The sequence below is a fragment of the Anopheles funestus genome, chromosome 2RL, assembly GCF_943734845.2.
Source record: "Anopheles funestus chromosome 2RL, idAnoFuneDA-416_04, whole genome shotgun sequence".
Classification (NCBI taxonomy): Eukaryota; Metazoa; Arthropoda; class Insecta; order Diptera; family Culicidae; genus Anopheles; species Anopheles funestus.
The window spans coordinates 94235761-94255260 of record NC_064598.1 but is presented as its reverse complement, the minus strand read 5'-3'; the positions used below and the strand labels follow the sequence as shown (position 1 = coordinate 94255260).

At 46.1% G+C, this 19500-nt stretch overlaps 5 protein-coding genes across 5 annotated transcripts; 1 reads left to right on the top strand and 4 right to left on the bottom strand.

Moving 5' to 3' along the window:
• Positions 1–135: 135 nt before the first annotated feature.
• LOC125762796 (uncharacterized) lies at positions 136–1890 on the bottom strand. Its single transcript, XM_049425291.1, has 3 exons — positions 1372–1890; positions 499–1293; positions 136–416 (listed from the first exon to the last, which is right to left on the bottom strand). The coding sequence occupies exons 1-3, from the start codon at positions 1529–1531 to the stop codon at positions 244–246; spliced, it is 1128 nt and encodes a 375-aa protein (XP_049281248.1). The 5' UTR covers positions 1532–1890; the 3' UTR covers positions 136–243.
• Positions 1891–2033: 143 nt separating this feature from the next.
• Positions 2034–5390, bottom strand: LOC125762790 (enolase). Its single transcript, XM_049425281.1, has 3 exons — positions 5268–5390; positions 3663–3936; positions 2034–3469 (listed from the first exon to the last, which is right to left on the bottom strand). The coding sequence occupies exons 2-3, from the start codon at positions 3927–3929 to the stop codon at positions 2435–2437; spliced, it is 1302 nt and encodes a 433-aa protein (XP_049281238.1). The 5' UTR covers positions 3930–3936; positions 5268–5390; the 3' UTR covers positions 2034–2434.
• Positions 5391–5486: 96 nt separating this feature from the next.
• Positions 5487–12727, bottom strand: LOC125762779 (structural maintenance of chromosomes protein 4). The gene is made up of 4 exons (XM_049425265.1): positions 10579–12727; positions 9419–10496; positions 6955–7554; positions 5487–6889 (listed from the first exon to the last, which is right to left on the bottom strand). Exons 1-4 carry the CDS (start codon positions 12606–12608, stop codon positions 6422–6424), a joined length of 4176 nt encoding a protein of 1391 aa, XP_049281222.1. The 5' UTR covers positions 12609–12727; the 3' UTR covers positions 5487–6421.
• Positions 7577–9398, top strand: LOC125762805 (plasminogen receptor (KT)). The gene is made up of 3 exons (XM_049425305.1): positions 7577–8024; positions 8110–8350; positions 8430–9398. The coding sequence occupies exons 1-3, from the start codon at positions 7941–7943 to the stop codon at positions 8561–8563; spliced, it is 459 nt and encodes a 152-aa protein (XP_049281262.1). The 5' UTR covers positions 7577–7940; the 3' UTR covers positions 8564–9398.
• A 348-nt stretch (positions 12728–13075) lies between the features above and the next one.
• On the bottom strand, positions 13076–15764 carry LOC125762783 (probable ATP-dependent RNA helicase DDX23). The gene is made up of 2 exons (XM_049425269.1): positions 15732–15764; positions 13076–15660 (listed from the first exon to the last, which is right to left on the bottom strand). Exon 2 carries the CDS (start codon positions 15593–15595, stop codon positions 13142–13144), a length of 2454 nt encoding a protein of 817 aa, XP_049281226.1. The 5' UTR covers positions 15596–15660; positions 15732–15764; the 3' UTR covers positions 13076–13141.
• Positions 15765–19500: the final 3736 nt, after the last annotated feature.

Here is a 19500-nt window from a genome sequence, read left to right as displayed (position 1 = left end):
ACTGATCTCCATTTCAAACGTTTAAACCAGTACAACAGTATGGAACAACCGTTCTCAAATCAAGATTAATGATAACATGCGAAAAAGGAACTGGTGTATTAATCTAGTAACTCAAAGGCAAGTTCGATCAAGATGTATTTTTAGAAAATATTGCTTTACCATCGTTCTTTATTCGCAACTTGTCCCCAACATTGCACAAGTACTCAGGCCGCAATTATGTCTATGTTCTACTTACCGCGTTGGTTACTTCGGTAAGCGTTCGTACCTCGAGCGGCAGCTACAGTGTTCCCGTAGGAATTTATACACAGCGTACAGTACACCCAGCCCGATCGGAATGGCCAGTATCACTACGTACGAGATCAGTTGATAGAAGCGTCGCGTCGTCCAAAGAACGGTGTACTTTAGCGTGGTGCCATCTGGATATTGAGATGAAAAACGAAAGCATTCACGTAATTAGCACACACTCCACAACCCAGGCCGATTCGTTTAAATGCCTACCGATTGCCGCATAGCCGTATCCAATGTCTGGAACACTCATCCGATAGGAACACGTGGGAACGATGATTTCCAGCAACTCCTGCGTATCTTGATGGTAGCTCAGATCGAACGAATGCACCTTGTACGCGGTACGCTTGTCCTGACTCAGCGGCCGATATTGCACCGTTTTCAACCGGCTGCGATGTATGCGGGCAAACTGCGAAATGTGCAGATGTGCCGAAAAGATCACGTTCGGTTTTAGATTGTGTATCGCCTTGTAGGTAAAACTGGATGGAACGTCCAGTACTGGTATGTGGCTAACAAATATACGCAGGTAGCGATCGGAAATATCCGTCCCGGTGCTATCTAGCATGCGCGGATCGTTCAGTGTCATCTCTAGCGTAATTCGATTGATGTTGTAGATCGTTAGATTATCGTTAATCACCCAAGCCGGTCGCTCGGAGAAATACTGCCGGAAGCGTCGCTTTGCAATCGGATTCAGCGGTTGTCTACCATCACCACCGATATCATTATCACCGGGTATGTAGATCACCTTCGCGGTCGGATGGGTAGGGAAGATCGCGCCGAAACGTGTGTAGTACTCCTCGAAGTGTATCTCCGTTGAGTCGGTACCTTCGTCCATCAGGTCGCCTAGGAAAATTATGACATCCGGTTGCACATGTTCTACCGCTTGCTCGTAATACCAAGCAAGATACCGATCAGAATCGTAGTTTGCCAACCCGGCATAGAAATGTGTGTCGTACGTTTTGCCTAGAATTTGTGGATCCGCTACAAGTAGAATCCTTACACAGCCAGCTATTGAAAGGACGGTATTAATTTACAACATTAAATTCTCATTTCTCAGCTCCCGTTTTACCGCATTGTGACACGTACCTTCTTTGCAATAAATATTCGACCACTTCAATTTTTGCAACACGTAAATAAGCACCTCATTGTACAGGACAAGCAACCCCAGCACGATTACGTATACACGCCACGCCGGATGAAGCCGGAGGAACTTTTTTTTCGTCCTGGCAAGCCAATTCTTTGCCATCACGAAACAACGACGGTTCGACGGGGCTTATGTTTCGAGCGCACGGTTGTTTTGTTTCCGAGCAACGAGAATAAACTACATACACAGTTGTTTCGTAACTAGTCAGCAGGCGCTATTCGGCAACATTGTCCTTTTGTGGCATCACCGTGCTTGATAAATGCAGGAAAAGTTAATGTAATATTATTGTTCGAAAGCTCAAAGGTGTGAAAATGATAATTGTGCTTACAATGCACTGCCACTGAACTTTTTTTGTATTGTTTTGTGTACAAACAGATGTTTGGTTTTCCTCTCGTTTTTAACTTGACAGATTTGGCTGCGTACTTTTCATTGAGCGTTGCACACCAATAATCGCGTGGATGCCAACAACACGAACACTACACGTTGAATTGCGCCAAAAATACTAAGCACAAATCTACTCGTTACCTATGCTACATGAACAAAATTGTCCTTCCTTCTGTTTACATTCATTTTCGGATAAGAGATACGAAATATCATGCAAACGTAAGGTTATTCCTACCGTGGTTTCCGTGTATTATCGAATGATCATGTACTTTCAGTAATGCATTGACAAACGTGACTGTCACACTTTCATTTAACAATTATAACATTCAATAAGTTTAAGCCTTACAATTTATGCTGCTTGCAGTTAGAGTTTCATGACGATAAATATACCGAGGTTAGGTTGATGAGGTTGTAAGCGCTCAGAGCTGGTGGGTCTTATTTATGCGTCTTTTATGCGACAACCACGAGCAGTGGGGGTGAGTTTTCAATGATGGAGTACATCATCGTGCAGAGATACTGGGACCATCCGCTAGGGTCCCACGACGAATCACCCTAACGCACGACGGATCTCGTAAACTATCCTTTCGCCAACAACGGGTGGAACCATCTCGTACAGAACGTTTACTGCGGATGACGGAAGCTCTTACCAGCGAACTTCGCACCGGCACCGAGCTCCTCCTCGATGCGCAGAATTTGGTTGTACTTAGCCAAACGTTCCGATCGGCACGGGGCACCGGTCTTGATCTGGCCGGTGCTCAAACCCACGACCAGATCGGCAATGAACGTGTCCTCAGTCTCACCGGAACGGTGGGAAACCATGGTACCCCAGCCGTTTTTCTTTGCCAGCAGATGCGCATTAATCGATTCCGTGACTGAACCGATCTGGTTGACCTTCAGCAGAAGACAGTTGCAAGCCTTCTTTTCGACGGCCGTAGCAATGCGCTTCGGGTTGGTAACGGTCAAATCGTCACCGACAATCTGGATCGTGGTGTTGGCAGTGATTTTGCTCCACGCATCCCAGTGATCCTGATCGAAGGGATCCTCAATACTGACGATCGGGAAGTCCTTGATGAAGCCCTGGTACAGCTGCTCCAGCGCATCCGGAGCCAACCAAGCGCTGGCGTCCGATTTCGGGTTCTTGAAGTCCAGATCGTACTTGCCATCCTTGTGGAACTCGGACGCGGCCACATCCATACCAATCTCGACCTTGCCCGTGTAGCCAGCCTTCGCAATAGCGTCCTGGATCAGGTTCAGCGCTTCCTTGTTTTCCAGGATGTTGGGGGCGAAGCCTCCCTCATCACCGACGGCCGTCGCATCCAGGCCGAACTTGGCCTTGATGACGTTCTTCAGATGATGGTACACCTCACTGCCGATCTTCATTGCCTCGGTAAACGAGGACGCACCGGTCGGGAGGATCATGAACTCCTGCATCGCCAGTTTGTTGCCGGCGTGGCTACCACCGTTGATGACGTTGAAGGCCGGCACCGGCAGGATGATGTTGGCATTGCCAGCCAGATCAGCAATGTGTTTGTACAGCGGGACACCCTTCTTGGCAGCGCCGGCCTTGCAGATGGCCAACGAAACGCCCAGAATAGCGTTGGCACCGAGCTTCGACTTGTTCTCGGTTCCGTCAAGCTTCAGCATCAGCTCATCGAGCTAAGGACGGGGGGAGAAAAAGGCAAATACGAATCAAAATTAATCTTCCACGGCAATCCTGTCCACGGCGGCATCGTGCCGTTGCATAATATTTTCTATCGCTTTCGATGCTAATAATAGATCTCTCACTCTCTCTTCTTCCGCGTTCGGGCAGATTCGAGGGAATCGACAAGCAGAGTGCAACCGAACCTACCTCCTTTTGCTGAGTAACGCAAAGGTTAGAGCTCAGTACAGCTGGGGCGATGACCTTGTTGATGTTCTCAACCGCCTTCAGGACACCCTTGCCATGCCAGTTGGCCTTTTCGTTGTCACGAAGCTCCAGTGCCTCGTGGACACCGGTGGAGGCTCCAGATGGAACGGCAGCACGGAACAGTCCCAGATCGGTTACCAGGTCCACCTCCACGGTAGGGTTACCGCGCGAGTCGAAGATCTGGCGGGCCTTAATACTCTTGAACGGCATCTTGGATCTAAATTGGCAAGCAAAAGAAAAAAAAAAATGGAGGCAAACGACCAAAGTTGTAATATCAAGCGAATTCCATAAATATCCGTAGAACCATTTAAAAATTTCTTTCCTCCCTTTGCTCAAGGGCTTATTTCTTCTTGAGCCTTTAGAATCGATTAAAATCTACGTTAGCTACAATAATCGCAATAGAAAAAAAAGCGGAGGCCTGCCTTACATAATTCCTCGGATCATGCTCGTCCGTTGTAGAGCAATATTGGCGTTTGATGTTTAATGTATTTGGGGCGCGACTGGTTTGTATGTTGTTATTTACGTGGACGCTAAAAGTACGGAGGTTATCAGTGTAAACCCGAAAAAAATCCATTAAGAAGCATCAACGAAGGCATATGCTTGATATTTCGTTTCCTAGCGACAATCCTATTTTTTCCCGCTGTACCTACACCTGATACAACGCTTTGCTTATCGTAGGAAGTGTGGTGCTGATAGAATATTATCAACAATCTCATTCATATAGTAACCAAGTACTACACATTTGCGAATCCTTTAATTGAACGAGAGGCTTATACTCATAGAACTGCCCGTCTGTATCAATTGTGCAATTTAAATGTTTCACCAAAATGATTTAATTTTGCATCACATTTTGTCCACCCCTACTACGATTGCCCTTTTGGGAGGGGAGGATGCATGTTTCAAAATGGAAAAAGGGGGATTTTGTTAGGCGCGTCTTCATTGACCTCTAACTCGTATGTAGAGGTCATACCATACGATACCGATGCCGGGTAAAACATACGAAAAGAAAAGATTTCCCTTACAAAATGTCACAGTCTTTCTGCTATTATGCTTTTTTATGTAATCGCCTGTACATTAGAACAAGAGAAGATAATTCAACTACAAGCCAATGTACAATTCAATGTAGCGAAAGTTTTATCGCACTAGAAACGGCTCCTTTACATTGTTTAATGTATTTGCTCAAACACAGCCGGTTTGCTGGGAAACGTGAAAAACGAAAGGTGACCTTTCCCTGATAAGCTCAAGGTTAAATAAATGTTCTGCTTAAAAACAATCGTAATCTATACTTTGCCGGATGCACCGCTTAACTCATTGCACATCACACACACACACGCTGTTGTAAATGCAATTATTGTGCAATCGGATAGTTTTTTTTTCACTTTCACCACACTTCTATATGCCGGCTCTGTAGCAAGGGTTTTGCGATGAAAATTGATGGAAAATTTGCACAAAAAAACGTGTGCAAAAGTACGGATCGTTTTTTTGATATCAGCGCCCGTCTCGTGATGGAGTAGAAACAATTTGTAACAAAATTCTTTTCACACTTACTTCTTTTAATTTACTTTTGGGCAAAGATGGAGTACAAGAGACCGAGCACCGTTTTCACTGCACCGTTTGCTGTTAAATGAAACAATATGCAGCTCTACAAAGATGATGAAAATTATCAAGGATTGAAATGGTGTACGCAGGCGTGAAATCAAAACGGGCAGGCTGTACAACGTGAAGCTTTTTGACAGAAGGGATTCAACTGTACGTTCTCAGCGAAATACTAGCAATAATTGAAGCTATTTTTATGCTTCTTAACCATGTTTTACTTGTGGTCCTCCGATTTAATCCTTTTTTTAAGCCTTGCGCATGAAAACTGTTCGTTATTTGAAACTATTTTACAGATTTAATATGTCTGTCAGGGGAATACAATTGTAGGACCTGTGCTTGTACCATCCTAGTTTGACCTTGAAATGCTCTCGGAGCAATCGTGATAGTGAGAAATGGGAGAACTTCGTGTTCGTAGATGATCTTGCATTTGCATTTGTACTTAAACGATGCATTTTGTTAAACTGATGAAGACCAATAAGTCTATTAGAGCAATTATTTGCTTGTTACACATTTCTTATGCATTTGTCTCAGTTGGGCTAAACTCACATCTGTCGTTCGACTTCCCGTGTCGATGGACTGTGATTATTCAACTTGTAGCATCGTATCCGAGTACCCAATGTGATGGACTACCCATCCATCGTAAGGATCTTGACCTAGGCTTGTTCCTTAAACTTCACCTTTCATCGCAACGACACCGTTCTTTTGGCTATAATGCTTACAGCCGGGATTGTTCGTACCGCAAATGCCAACAGCCGCGTGCCACATAGATTCTTCACTTTCGTTTCATTGCTTCGGTTCGGATCTGTGCAAAGATCACGAAAAGCAAAAGAAACGCATTTGCGGAAAACAGAGCGTTTAAAATAGTTACAACGCTGCAAAACTGGTGCAGGTGCATTGATCTTTGTTATAGCGCGAACTTGTGTAATACTCTATAATCACTACACTAATGAAAAAGTCTATATATTAAGATAAATTAAATCATTTTCAACTAAGAAAATAGATAGTAACGTAAAAATGATCTTGCATTTATTCTCTCGTCTAGTTAATCGCTCTCGCTCAAAACCGTATTGTAGTACCTAACTAAACGTACTAAAATTGTAAAATCTTTAAAGTTGTTCACTTATTTCTTCATCCTTTTTTTCCTGTTCTCCTTCTATTCTTGTTCCTTCTGCTTCTCCGATTTCCATCGGTTGTACTTCGGTTCGTTCGACCGTATTAGATTCTTCTGCTACGATGCTAGTTTCCATTAACGACGGTTCCACTGGGGTGTCTTGTGCACTATCTTTATTTTCCTGTGTTGTTGATTCGGGTGCATCATTTCTCTCCTCCGGCGCGTTTAGCGTGGCTCGGTACGGTTCATCGTCCTGCAGATTTATATTCTCATTGTGAAACCCAAACTGCTGCGTTTGCTGCTGTGTAGCACCAATGTGCGTAATGGTCTTCTGCGGATCGTTCATGATCGTGACGGAGTTGGTGCAATCGCTCACTTTAAAGATACCCACAAGATAATCGGACAGTTCGAACATGTTGGAGCGCAGCGAAATAATGACAAACTGTGCATTCTTTGTCCGTTCCTGTAACAAAAAAAAAAACGTACCCGTAAGAATGCTATTTTTTAGCCATTTTTGTTACAACATACCTTGATGTAGTGTGCCACAATCGAAACGTTCTTGAAGTCTAGTGCAGCATCGATTTCGTCCATTACGTACAGTGGCGATGGTTTGTAGTAATGCAGCGCAAACACCAACGCGAGGGAGGAAAGCGTCTTCTCACCACCGGAAAGGTTCGCAATCATCTTCCAGGACTTTTTCGGTGGCCGTACACTGAACACGATGCCCTCGTTGAAGGGATCCATCGAATCGATCAGTTCCAACTCCGCATCACCGCCGAGCGTTATCATTTGGTACATTTCCTTCAGCTTCTTGGTGATGATGTGAAATCCGCGCATAAACTCGGTAAACCGTTTCTTGCGCACGTCATCGTACAGTTGTCGCATCTCGTTACGCTTGGCGGTGATCTCTTCCAGCACGGCGACACGCCTAAGGTAAGCTTCCTGCTTCTTCAGGAATTCATCGATGACGGACAGGTTGGGTTTGTTAGAGTTGAGCTTCTCCTCCAGAATGGAGATCTGGTACTGTAGATCGGGTAGCTTGTAGCTACTCAGTTGCTCCTCTGTGTATTCCTTCAGTGGTTCCTCCGGAGGAACGCCCGGAATTTCGTGCAACTTCAACGGTTTAAGCTGTAATTGGTAGAGAAATATTTAATAGCATGAATTCGAAGCGTATTGAATATAGTAACGAAACAGTCATTTTTCAAACAACGGAACAAACGTTAACGTGGTGTTCGAATCGCACACAAAACCTGTACGTCGCATGCGCCAAAAACGAGGCCAATGTTTTCACCGGTTGACAGATTCGGTCAGTTTCTTCGATTCTTCCTACCAGCTAACGAAACGACCATCGAGAACGTTTCTGAGTGTTTACCTAACAAATCGAAACAAAACTATCCACGTGCTCCTTATTTTCATCCGACACTGTTTAGCGTACTTCCGGCATCTTTATCCGAATATTTCCCTCTAAAACTAAACCCAGCTCACATTTTGCCTTGGATAAAAGAAAACAAGCAATGGGAAGCTTTTTTTCACACCCCACCGGGATGGAAGTGGTTAAGAAGAATCAGGAATACATTTCCGAGATGAACAAAATTAAGGTCCGTGATGAGTTTGCGTATCGAAGAACTTAAATCAGCATGTCGCTAAAACATATTTTCTTTGATCATTTCCTTCTACGTCCAGATGGAACGCTGGATTCAGATGCATTATCAGATGAAGGAGCGCGAAACAGCGATGCAAATCTCACGGGCACGTGAACTGTTCTATTGGCTCGCATCGTTCTACGGCGTTTCGACCGTCGGGCTGATCGGGCGATTCCGCACTACGAAACGCCCCGGAACGCTTGCACCGATCATACCGCTATCGTTTGTCGTCGCCTACTATGCTGATCTTGCGTACGGGACAAAGATACATCGAATACAAGGTAATGCAATCGATTCCTTTTACGTTGTGCTTCATAGGAACGTACGAAATTATACCGATTTACGTAATCGACCTTCTAGCGGAAGCAGAAATGATTATGCACAACGAGCCAGAGCTGCTGGAGTGGCCCAGTGGACTACCAACGGTGTCTGAGATCGATTCGGCACGTCTCGATATTGATGATAAAATTCGACTCCATCCCCATCAGCTATAAAGGGGAGTTGTTTATTGGGTGGCAAGTGCGGTAGATAATGCTACAGAAACAGTATTACGAGGTGGAGAAGTACAGTAGAGATGAGAAACACGCCAGTTAACACACCATACACTGCACGCAATGTTTGGAGTGAGATTGCACCAAAAAGTACCGTGTTAACAGCATCGGTAGATACGTAAGAACAAGTTTCCTTTCTTTGCACTATGACTTTCTTCGACTAAAAATACTTATTACAAATGAAACGTATATATCAATATTCCACAGAAGAAACACAAACTATTTCCAGAGGTTTCATGTTTTAAAAAAGGAACAGAAGCTTAATCTTAAACGATCCTGTTTTAAACTGTGCACAGGCACCACATTTTTCCTTTCTAGATGTGTTTCTATCAGCAAACTTCTTAACTTAAATACCAACAGCAAAGTTAGCCACGTCCGTTGCTAGCTAGCAACGCGATACATAGCCGTCAGTTGGAAATGGTCTAGTAACCATACTCTCCAAACGATCGTCAATGGAAAACGAAAACAATAACGAATAAGTGCATTTAATCCTTCTCACACTTAGCTGTACTCTCCACAATGGAGAAGCCAGATATAGTCGTCGTGGTTTGGGTGAGTTTAAGGAACCGCCTACACCGGTTTCAAGCTATTGCATGCAATAATAAATTTACATCCATGTAACGACTGCTGTTTGTTCCAAACTAACGAATGGGCGGCCTTGTTCGGGGTGTGCAAGATTTTAAATAACATTTTATCGTCAGTCCTGTTACAAGCGTAAATGTGAAATTGCTACATTCGTTTTTAGTATATACTAATAAAGTATTGAAAATAAAATCCTCCATACGTATCTGCGCTTACCTTGTCCCTCCAGTGGGGAAGTGTGTCCTTCGTTTCCTGCAGCTTCGTTTCGATCGTTTGCAGAATCTGCTCAAACTCGAGCCGCTTCATTTTGCCCTCGGCTTCGCGCTTTTGTAGCGCTACAATCTCTTTTTTGATGCTGGAAGAACCTTCGTGCGCTTTTGTGATAGCTTCTTTCATTGCTTCTAGCTCTTCCTGAAGCTTGCTTGCCTCCTCCTCCAGCTTCGTACGCTCATCGTTGTCTTTCCGTATTGCATCCTGGGCCGCCTCAACTTCGGCTTCCATGCTCTTGATTTTATCTTCCGATTTTTTCACATTTCGCTCGGACGTTTTGATGTCGACCGTTAGCTTCGAGATGTTAGCGGACAGTTTGTCAATCTGCTTGCCCAGTGTGTTAATTTTTGTCTGCAGCACCTTCACCTTACTGTCGGTAATTTCATTAATCTGTTCCGTGTACCGATCGACGTCTTTCTGCATCTTGTCCGCTATGCCGGTGGAGCTTACGTGTGCTTTCTTGCATTCGGCTACCTTTGCCTCCAGCGCGCGCACCTTTTCCGGATCGGAATGCGTACTGGCGACACGTTCTGCCTGCGAATCCAGTTGCGCCTTCAGCCGTGGCATCTGCTGAGTTAAACTTGCAACATCCATGCGCATTCGCTTCAGTTCCATTTCCTGCTGCTTGAGTTTTGCCGTCAGCTGCTGAATGTTGGCTTCCAGTTGGCCCTGCTGCTCCTGCACGTAGTTGATCTGGGATTGGATATCTTGCGCACGGATTTGCATCTGCTCTATTTCGCGATTCGAAATTCCCGCCGGTTCGCTGGCGGACGTTTTGGTTTGCACCGTCGTGCCCATGCGGCCACGATGTTGCGAACGACCACCACCGGACATTGTGCCGGACGTTTCAATCACGTCCCCGCCGAGCGTAACCACGCGGAATCGCTGCCGTCCGTACGCAATCCGTTGACCTTGATCGAGATTTTCCGCCACTAATGTGTCGCGCAGGGCGAAATAGAACGCGGGCAGCACACGTTGGTCTTCAACGCGAATTAAATCAAACAATCGGGGTACGTTTTCGGGTCTGCAGATAAAAGAGAGAAAGAGAGGAAATCAAACAATCGAATCAAAGTATTCATTCACAACGACTATTGGCTTCTACTCACGTCTGTATTCTGGTATGACAATTGCGCTCGTACTGTTGTATCTTCTCCAGCGCAATAAACGATGCCCGACCGATATCGTGATCCTTCAAAAATTCGATGCAAGTCTTCGCCGTGTCGACTGTTTCTACCACGATGTGATCGAGCGTTCCACAGCACGTCGAAATGGCAACATCGTATCGTGCATCGATACCGCCGAGATTTCCCAACCGCCCAAGAATACCCGGAATGCGTCCTTCGTTCTTCTGACGCATCAGCGCGTCCAACACTTTGCCCTGCGAACGTGTCGACTGCATAGCGGACATCGATTCCTGCAGCTTGCCCTGCACCGAGCGCAATTCCTGCCTCAATTCTTTCTCTTCGTTAACATTTGCTTGCAGCTTTTGTTTGGCCGCTTCAAGTTCGGTTCGCGTGGCCGGCAGTGCTTCTTCCAACATCTTGAGCCTCTCTTGTTTTTCCTTGAGGTCATTTTCGGTTTCTTCGTAGGAGTAGCGGAGCGATTCGAGCTTGCGCCGTTCCATGACCTCATCGTGCTTGCAGATCTTTAACTCGGATTCCGCTATCGACAGAGCCGATTTGCTTTCGTCGACCGCACGCTTCAGGTCGATCAGTTCCGTTTGCAGCTTTTCTTTTTCCTCCAGCAGTCCCTTCGTTTCGTCCTTAAGCGTGGCCAGGTTGGCAGTCAGCTTTGTCTCGACTTCAGCTTTCTGCTTTGTGAGCGATTCTATCCTGTGCTCTGACTCTTCAATTTCTTTCTGGTTTTTCTCCGGCACGGCGAGCAATTCCTTCAACCGGCCCTTCTCCGTTATGATCTGGTCCATCGTTTTCTTACGTCGCTCATTCGTAGCGCGCATGTTTGCCTGCACCTTTGCAAACTTATCGAGCGAATTCTTAAGCATCGTTTCCTTGCTTTCCTTTGCACTGACCAGCTCATCGTACTGCTTGATTTCTTCCTTCACGAGTTTCTCTTTTTCTATGCGTTCTGCCTTTAGCGCATCGTACGTTTCGTCGTGTTTGGCAAGGATTCCGGCGGCCTGGTCCCGTTCCACGGTGAACTCGCCGATTTTGCGCTGCTGTTCGCTGATGTACTTTTGTATCTGCTGGTTCCGTACGCGGGTCAGTGTATTTTCCAGCTTTAGATATTCCACCGCTTCGTTAAACGGTTTATCGAGGTCTTTCATTTCGCGCTCGGCCAGCTTGCAGCGGTTGTGCTTTTCCGTGCGCTCTTCGTTCAACGAATCGACCCGTTCGTTAATGTTCTGCAACGGCTGCTTATACCTCGTCGTACCGACTATATCTTCCAGGTACTCTAACAATCCACATTCGTTTTCCGTCTGTGCCTTCGCCTTCATCATCGCAATTGATTCCACCTCACCCTGAAGGATTAGAAACCGATTGTGGTCCAGATCGATGCCGTGCTGTTTCAGCAATTTGGAAACCTCCTTAAAGTGTACGCGCTTGTTGTCGATCGTGTAGTACGAACTGTTATCCCGGAAAGCCGTTCGAGCGACGACAAACGCACTGTTCGGCACCTCATCGAACGATCCATCTTCTCGATCGACGATTTGCTTGAAATGCACTCCCACCGTGCAGCTGTTTGTGTTCGGATGCTTCGAAGAGTTGTGCAACAGAACCGAGAGCTTCTTCGAGCGGATCTTCTGTGCCCGGTAGCCAAACACAAACAGCATCGAATCTATCACGTTACTCTTGCCACTTCCGTTCGGACCAATGATGGCAGAAAATCGTTGATGAAACGGTCCAAGCATTACGTGTCCGGCATAGCTTTTAAAGTTATAATTCGAGATGCATTCAATGATTAAACGAGGCCCCTTACATTCCGTGGAACAGTACGGTGGAACCGGTGGCGGAATGTAGATGCCGCCAATACGCGTCCCTCCCTCCTCGTCTTCTGACATCAGTGCATCTTCATCAACGTCGGCGTCCATCGGTTCCGATGGCTGGGGTTGTTTTGGTGGTGCAATGGTTTTGTTACTCCCGTCGCCTCCAGGACGTTGTTTCTTTGCGCTGCTCATGCTGCTTTCAATACACAAAAAACACGAACCATCAATTTATTCACAAACTATACGATTTAATACTGCCTTTCCGGAGAACAGAATGCAAACAACGCGCGCGATTATGTTTGTGTTTTATGTTGACGTTAAATGACGTTTCGCGAAATTCAAAATCTGCAGCTGTCATCATCATCATCATCGATCGATGATCATTACCAACTGACAGCGTGTTTGAAATGCTGTCAATTCAAATTTAAAACGGCGCTTGGCTGTTGATAATTGAAAGCGGTAAAATAAAGAGTTTTTGGCAAGTGTGTTGTCTTTATTGGTGCGATAATCTTAAAAGATAACTTTCTTTCTATTTAAAATGTTTTACCGGTATCTCTACGATCCGTTCCGTGCTTGAACTGCATTTTAATTTTGTTCATTAGGGGGATGTTTTCTCTGGATTGATACCTTTTGAAACACGAAACGCTATCTCGATGATGTAGTACTCGAAAACGGATTTATTTAGGTCAATTACATCCATTTCAATGCAATCGATGACAAGTGTTTTATGCAAATATTTTCTCCTCCCTTCGCTTTTTTGTCACCACCGTGCCTGGTTTGTGCTGCGCGTCGGGATGGTTCATCAGTTCCGGAGGACACACTGAAACCGGACTGGACATCAGCATCTGCTTTAGATCATAGAACAGATGACTGTCGTCCTTGGTGCAGAATGAAATCGCACAACCAGTCTTGCCAGCACGACCCGTACGACCGATACGATGCGTGTAATCCTCGATCGTTTTCGCCATGTCGTAGTTGATAACGAGCGACACATCCTTGATATCAATACCACGTCCAGCAACGTCCGTCGCGACCAGTATGTCCTTCGACCCGTTCTTAAGCGAAGCCAACGCGTACTCACGCTGCTCTTGCCCCTTGCCACCGTGCAGCGTACATGCATTGTAGCCCAACTTCTCCAAACCCTTCGCCAGCACGTCCGCTCCCTTCTTTTGGTTGACGAAAATGATGCACGGTGGTTCGACACCACGCGACAGAATTTCCATCAACTTCTTGCGCTTATCATTCTCGCCCATAATGTGTATGATCTGTTCCGTGCGCTCCGTTGGTTTACCGATCGAACCGATGTAAACGGTGGCCGGTCGGCGCAGATACGTTCGCGCCAGTCGCTCTACGGCCGGTGGCATAGTCGCGGTAAACATCACCGTTTGTCTGTACTTCTTTTTCGTGTTAAAGTTTTCCATCAACTTCGACGCATCTTCAGCTTCTTCTGTGTCCGGCTTCAAGTTCGACACGGGCATGTACTCCAAGATCTTCTGTACGTCTGGCTCGAAGCCCATGTCAATCATACGATCCGCTTCGTCCATTACGATGTACGTACACTGATTTAGCACAAGATAGCGGTTTTCCAGCACATCGATCAAACGACCCGGGGTAGCAATTACTATCTCACAGCCCAATCGTAGTCGGAATCCCTGCTCCTCACGGGACAAACCACCTACGACGACAACGGTACGAATGCCCAACGGAGTACCGAACTTTTGCGTCTCTTCCTCTATCTGCTGAGCAAGTTCACGCGTTGGCGCGAGGATAATCGCATAAGGACCTTGATCGGCCGTCTCCAATCGATCGATCTTTGGCAGTGATTGAATCCACGTCAACAGCGGTATAAGGAAGGCGAGAGTTTTACCAGAACCAGTCTCTGCAATACCGATAATGTCTCGATTTTGTAATCCGATCGGGATAGCCTGCCGCTGAATCGGGGTAGGATCCTTGTAACCAACTTTGTCGATAATTTCCAGAATCTCCTTCGGGAAGCCTGACTCTTTCCACGTGCGAATCGGGTTCGGAATCTTGCCACCCTTGATCGTAATGTTGTAATCTTCACGAAAGATACGCCAATCACGCTCCGTCATTTCGTCCACATCCTTCTCAGACCAGTGCCGATCATCCCACTTCTGTTTGTCTTCCTTCTTTTTCACCTTCTTCAAGCGTACCTTCTCCTGCTCCTTCTCCGCCTCCGTACGACGTTTCTCCAACAGATCACCGTAAAACTTGCTCTGCTTGCGCTTCTGTTCCTTAATGTCAATCCCAGCTACGTGACCACGACCGTAAAACTGTACGTGATGGCGCTCTTTGTACAAGTTGTTGTAATCGATCGATGTGTCCTCACCGGCGTCCCAATCAAACACAAACTTACGATCATTCAAGCGTCTTACGCGGCGTTTCTTCTTCACAATGCCCAAATACCGCTCCCGGATGGCTTCTTGCTCCTTTTCTTTATCTTTTACAACCGGTTCGGCTTCCGTTCCCGCTGCGCCCGATCGTCTTTTGTCAGCATCCTTTTCCTTGTCTCGCTCATCATTGGCCACCTTTCGTTCGCGTTCCCTTCGGTCATACTTGTCTAGTGGATCACGTTTTTCACGGTTCAGCAAGGTTGTTACGGGAACATCACCAAATTTCGGTACATTCGCGGCGGCGGCTGCTTTCATGGCGGCTACTTCTTCTTGCCGGCGCTTCAGAGCTTCCGCAGCGCGTTGCTCTTTTGTTATGAAGACCGGCTTGCTACGGGCGGCCTCTTCAGCTTTCTTTTTTGAAAGTAGCTCCTCCAACGAGAGCGGTTCTTTCTTCACCATGTCTGCCTTAAGGTCCGATTTCATGTCCGCCTTTTTGAGATCTTCTTCCTGCTCATCGTCCGCCTTATCTTTGCGCTGTTTGTTATCCTTATCCTCTGCCCGATCCCGGTCACGATCGCGTTCGCGTTCACGGTCCCGGTCTCGTTCAGCACGGTCCCGGTCTCCCGGACGGTCTCTTTGCGGTGGTTCCCGGTGTCGGTCTCGATCTCGTTCTCGCCTTCGTTCCCAATCACGATCACGCTCGCGTTCTCGTTCCCGATCCCTTTCACGCTCACGTTCCCGGTCCCGGTCACGTTCCCTTTCACGGTCACGATCTGGCCGGGCATCCCGCTCACGGGATCGAGATCGACGTTTTTCATTCACCATCGTGTGTGTACGGGCCAGAAACTTTGATTGGTTCAGCTGCTATACCTTTGAAAGTATCTCCGGTGCTAATTTAAAAGATAATAGCAAGAATGTCTCAATAAATTTACAAGTTGTACAAGAAAAACAATTTGCTTACAACAATGATGCAGCTTGCGTTTATTTTTTTGTAAACAATCAGCTTTTCACGCTTTGACAGCTGGGCAGTCCCTTCAGAAACGTCAACCTAACCGACATCCGAAAGAGCAGTGTTCGAAAATTACCCATTTCAAACTGAACGTTAATTGAATACAGGTATTGATGAATAATTTTCATTATCAAATGCTGATCATTATGAAAAGAACTCATAAAAAAATATTCATAAAAACCTTCACAAACAAAACGTTGTTTGCCATAATGTTAATTTTGGTTGCAGATGATATATTAAACATATTGCCAACTTTCTGCATCATTTAACACGCTATGCACACCAATTGTTTGAACAGAAAAGCCTGCTCACAATAATCGAATTATCTTTCTGCCAATAACAGCTGGAAAGGTTAAAACTTCATAGTCTATGCTAAGTCCAACTTGCACCAATTCAAAATATTGTATCCAATGCGTTCCCAAATCCCAAAATATGCCATCTCCAAACATTGCATTCCAGTGCCCCTTCGCTAGACTTAACTGTTTATGATATGATCTCGAGCAATCTAATCATGCGGACGAATTGGTCATTGAACGCACATTTAATTATACCTGTTCGCACGTAGTGTGTGTGCATCGATAATGTATCAGCTAATGGTTTCCAAAACAAGCGGCTTGTCGGCTCCCTCGCACTCGCTCACCCATCCCGGGGCGTTGGATTGCCGTCAGGAAGGTTCAAATTTCCGGTTAATGACATAATTGCACACCGTTAGAATAAATCGAGAAGCTCAGCGCCTCTAATAAACACGAGAACCGCAATGGACCTGCACGGTAACCTTAACGCAACCCCTCGGTCAGTCCCTGAGGGCGCGATGGGTTTGCTTCCGTTTTTCCCCGTTCGCAGTAATTCCCCATGGCAACTTGGTACGCATCCAACGGTGGGGCATGTATATCTTGGATAAACCCCTCGACGAAATTAATCCATCATCCATTAATCGGTATCGGTTGGTGGCGAGTGGATGGGTCGAGATACCTACCTGAGCCGTGATTGCAATCCGAAACTGAAGGCAAAGCCGAAGTCCGACTACGATGACTTCTTCCGAATTCCAATCGCGAAGGTAGAGTGGCCAATTTTCAAAAGCAATCGAGATGCGATCGATACTACAACGCTTGAAAAGTACACTCACCTTCAGTGAGGAACACGAACGCCTTGCTTTGGCGAAAAGAAACCCCAAAAGCAACGCTAGAACTGGTGCCGGTGAATTTTTGGGGAAAATTTCTGTAGAAAAGAAATAGCCAACAGCAAAAACGGCGAACCACCACGGGTCAGAGCCCGTGCATCAAAACAACGCGCACGCCCGAACGCGGGATGATGCCTCGCGTTAAGCCGGAAATAAAGTGAACCAAACACCCTTTTGGTAGGTGGTAGGTGCGCTTACACCCTGCAGCATTTTCCCGGCTTGAGGGCATCGTTTCCGAAAATCTCTGCCAAGCCCCTCCGCGGTTGGTGGATGCGAGCGAGAGAAAAATGATTGGATGTGTACAAGTATCGCCTAGGGTGGAAAGAAAGTGGCAAGTTTTGCGCTTCGGAAAAGACCTCCGGCATTGGCAACACCCCCTTTCGAGAACGAGGTGGAAAAGATCGTGTAAAGATTACAGCGATCGAGCGCCGATTGATTGCAGCGAACCCTTCACACTGGAAAGGTTTGTGTGGATAAGTTAGGCCAGATATGCTCGTGTAGTTTTCTATGCAATTTTCGCACAACTATTTTAGTGCGGTATATTAAGTTAAGGTTTAAAAAAACACCATTTACTGTACTTTGCTAATAAGAAACATTGGAGTCAAGGAAACGCGTACTACCACAAGGGTTAATAGATAGATGTAAACACAATTTACCCAGCCTCCTAAGGGATGGTTGGTGGTTTGCTCGATCATCCAAAAGGTGCGCGAACAGAAGTGAAACGAAAGTGCCGAGCGCAATAGTTTGGACTTGTAAATATGCTCTCACGTCGGTAATAATTCGTAAGACTATAATCTTCTCGCATCAGCTCAACGTTTGCTGAGACGCCGTGGCCCTTTTCGGGGCGATAGTAATATCGTTGTGCAGCGATCATCTTCTTCAGCGCGGAGAACCGGGGACGGAGTTCCCCGGGGGTTTGGAAAAGAAAAGCTTCTTCCGGATTCTTGCTGCTGTGTGTTTCATTCGTGCGTAATTTCAAGCACAAGGCGGTACTTTGTGGAGGTTCGTATTTTTTGTTTGTTTGCTACAAAAGGTGGAAAGGGCAACGGTTAAGCGGTTTTTCATTTCCGCCTCATTTTTTAACCGTTTTCCGATAGTTTTTCCGAACGGGGTGTGTTGGAGTTTGAGTAATTGTATCGGTATTGTATTAGGAAATGAAGGGAAAAAATATTGGCACAATTTCCCCGTGGTACACTTTATCAAACAACTAAATATTAGCATAACACTGTTGTGCAAGAAGCATACTGTGAGAACTTGGTTGAATTCCTTCGCTTTTGCTGTGCTACCTGCCACACAGTCTGGCTACGTGGTCCCTAAATTCATTAGCCGTAGACATTGTGGCTTTTGTTTTACCAGGCGCCATCCGATCTGGTGCAGCTAAATGCAACGCTCAGCAAATCCCTTCAGCATCCCATCTGGCCTGCTCTACCAACTAGATCAATCGTACACACTCTCCACGCACTGTCAAACGGCACTCGTCAACTTGGCAAAGTTGGTCAGCTTGGGTGTGTGTAAAGCAACGAAGAGAACAAAGCAGGATCGCGAAGGTAAGCAACGATCATTAGCACGAGCATCCCTCTTTAGCGCAAAATTCTCGAAAAGCTGACGCAAAAAATTATAATCATAGCCTTTCCACCCCAGGTTCGTACGTTTGATGCCGACCGGAAAGTGAAATAGTTATAAATTGGCAGCATTTTTCTCACCCATCAGAAGGAAGAACAAAAAAAAAACCCTCACCACGGCCGTACACATCCACCGACCAAAACAAAACAATGAATAATTGAATCGGGAATCGGGTCTCAGCCACGGGTGGGATCAAAGCGAAAGGTGCTAATAGTGGGCCGGTTCAGTTCAGGGGTACCGGTTGCTTCGGAAATCAAATACGGAGATGAGTGATGAACCGCGTTGCAACCAGGAACGGGAGCGATCGTATTCGGTAAGAAGGCCCTTTTAGGTTTTGTGTCATCCTTTTACCCATCTAAAGGACAAACTGGAAGGTGGCGGCATCGTTTACCATTTGAGGCTTTGAGGTTTGAGGCTAACCACCGCTGCAAAGCAATAACGGCTAGAAGAGCTTTAGTTTTCATTTGGAAGTAAATGAGAAATCCAGAATTCCAGAACTGTCACTCTGCTACGTGAGGCCGGTACCGTTGGACGAACTAATCGGGTTTTCGTGTGGGTTTGGCAAATGGTGCACGCCCACAGTTTTTGAACGGAACGAAAGGATCACCTTACGGGCGGACAGTTCGTCCTTTCACATCCTGCAACTTGAAAGCCTGTAATTTGGGCCGGCTTTAGCGCCACCTTTGTTGTACGCCCGCTTTTCCTTCTGCACGATATCGATACTTTTGCCACCTCAAAATCTGGTCAGACAGTGCGCCGTCTATTGTTCTCGCTTGTGTGGGGAATGCGTAAGAATTGATGTTGTGAAACAAAAAATGGGAAGACAACCTTCCAAGAGGTCGTCGAAATTGAATTCCCAAACAATTCGACTTTCGGGAGTGGGTGATTTGTTCCGGGATTGGGTTTTGATACGTTCTG

What these genes read in the sequence shown, in the direction of transcription:
- LOC125762796 (XM_049425291.1), bottom strand. Translation starts at nt 1,531, where the DNA reads ATGGCAAAGAATTGGCTTGCCAGGACGAAAAAAAAGTTCCTCCGGCTT. An exon ending in GAATATTTATTGCAAAGAAG is followed by an intron (nt 1,294 to 1,371) that starts GTACGTGTCACA and finishes TCCTTTCAATAG; the next exon opens with CTGGCTGTGTAAGGATTCTA. An exon ending in ATACGGCTATGCGGCAATCG is followed by an intron (nt 417 to 498) that starts GTAGGCATTTAA and finishes CTCAATATCCAG; the next exon opens with ATGGCACCACGCTAAAGTAC.
- LOC125762790 (XM_049425281.1), bottom strand. Translation starts at nt 3,929, where the DNA reads ATGCCGTTCAAGAGTATTAAGGCCCGCCAGATCTTCGACTCGCGCGGT. An exon ending in GCGTTACTCAGCAAAAGGAG is followed by an intron (nt 3,470 to 3,662) that starts GTAGGTTCGGTT and finishes CCCCGTCCTTAG; the next exon opens with CTCGATGAGCTGATGCTGAA.
- LOC125762805 (XM_049425305.1), top strand. Translation starts at nt 7,941, where the DNA reads ATGGGAAGCTTTTTTTCACACCCCACCGGGATGGAAGTGGTTAAGAAG. An exon ending in CCGAGATGAACAAAATTAAG is followed by an intron (nt 8,025 to 8,109) that starts GTCCGTGATGAG and finishes TTCTACGTCCAG; the next exon opens with ATGGAACGCTGGATTCAGAT. An exon ending in AAAGATACATCGAATACAAG is followed by an intron (nt 8,351 to 8,429) that starts GTAATGCAATCG and finishes TCGACCTTCTAG; the next exon opens with CGGAAGCAGAAATGATTATG.
- LOC125762779 (XM_049425265.1), bottom strand. Translation starts at nt 12,608, where the DNA reads ATGAGCAGCGCAAAGAAACAACGTCCTGGAGGCGACGGGAGTAACAAA. An exon ending in TGTCATACCAGAATACAGAC is followed by an intron (nt 10,497 to 10,578) that starts GTGAGTAGAAGC and finishes TTTTATCTGCAG; the next exon opens with ACCCGAAAACGTACCCCGAT. An exon ending in TTCCCCACTGGAGGGACAAG is followed by an intron (nt 7,555 to 9,418) that starts GTAAGCGCAGAT and finishes TACCAATTACAG; the next exon opens with CTTAAACCGTTGAAGTTGCA.
- LOC125762783 (XM_049425269.1), bottom strand. Translation starts at nt 15,595, where the DNA reads ATGGTGAATGAAAAACGTCGATCTCGATCCCGTGAGCGGGATGCCCGG.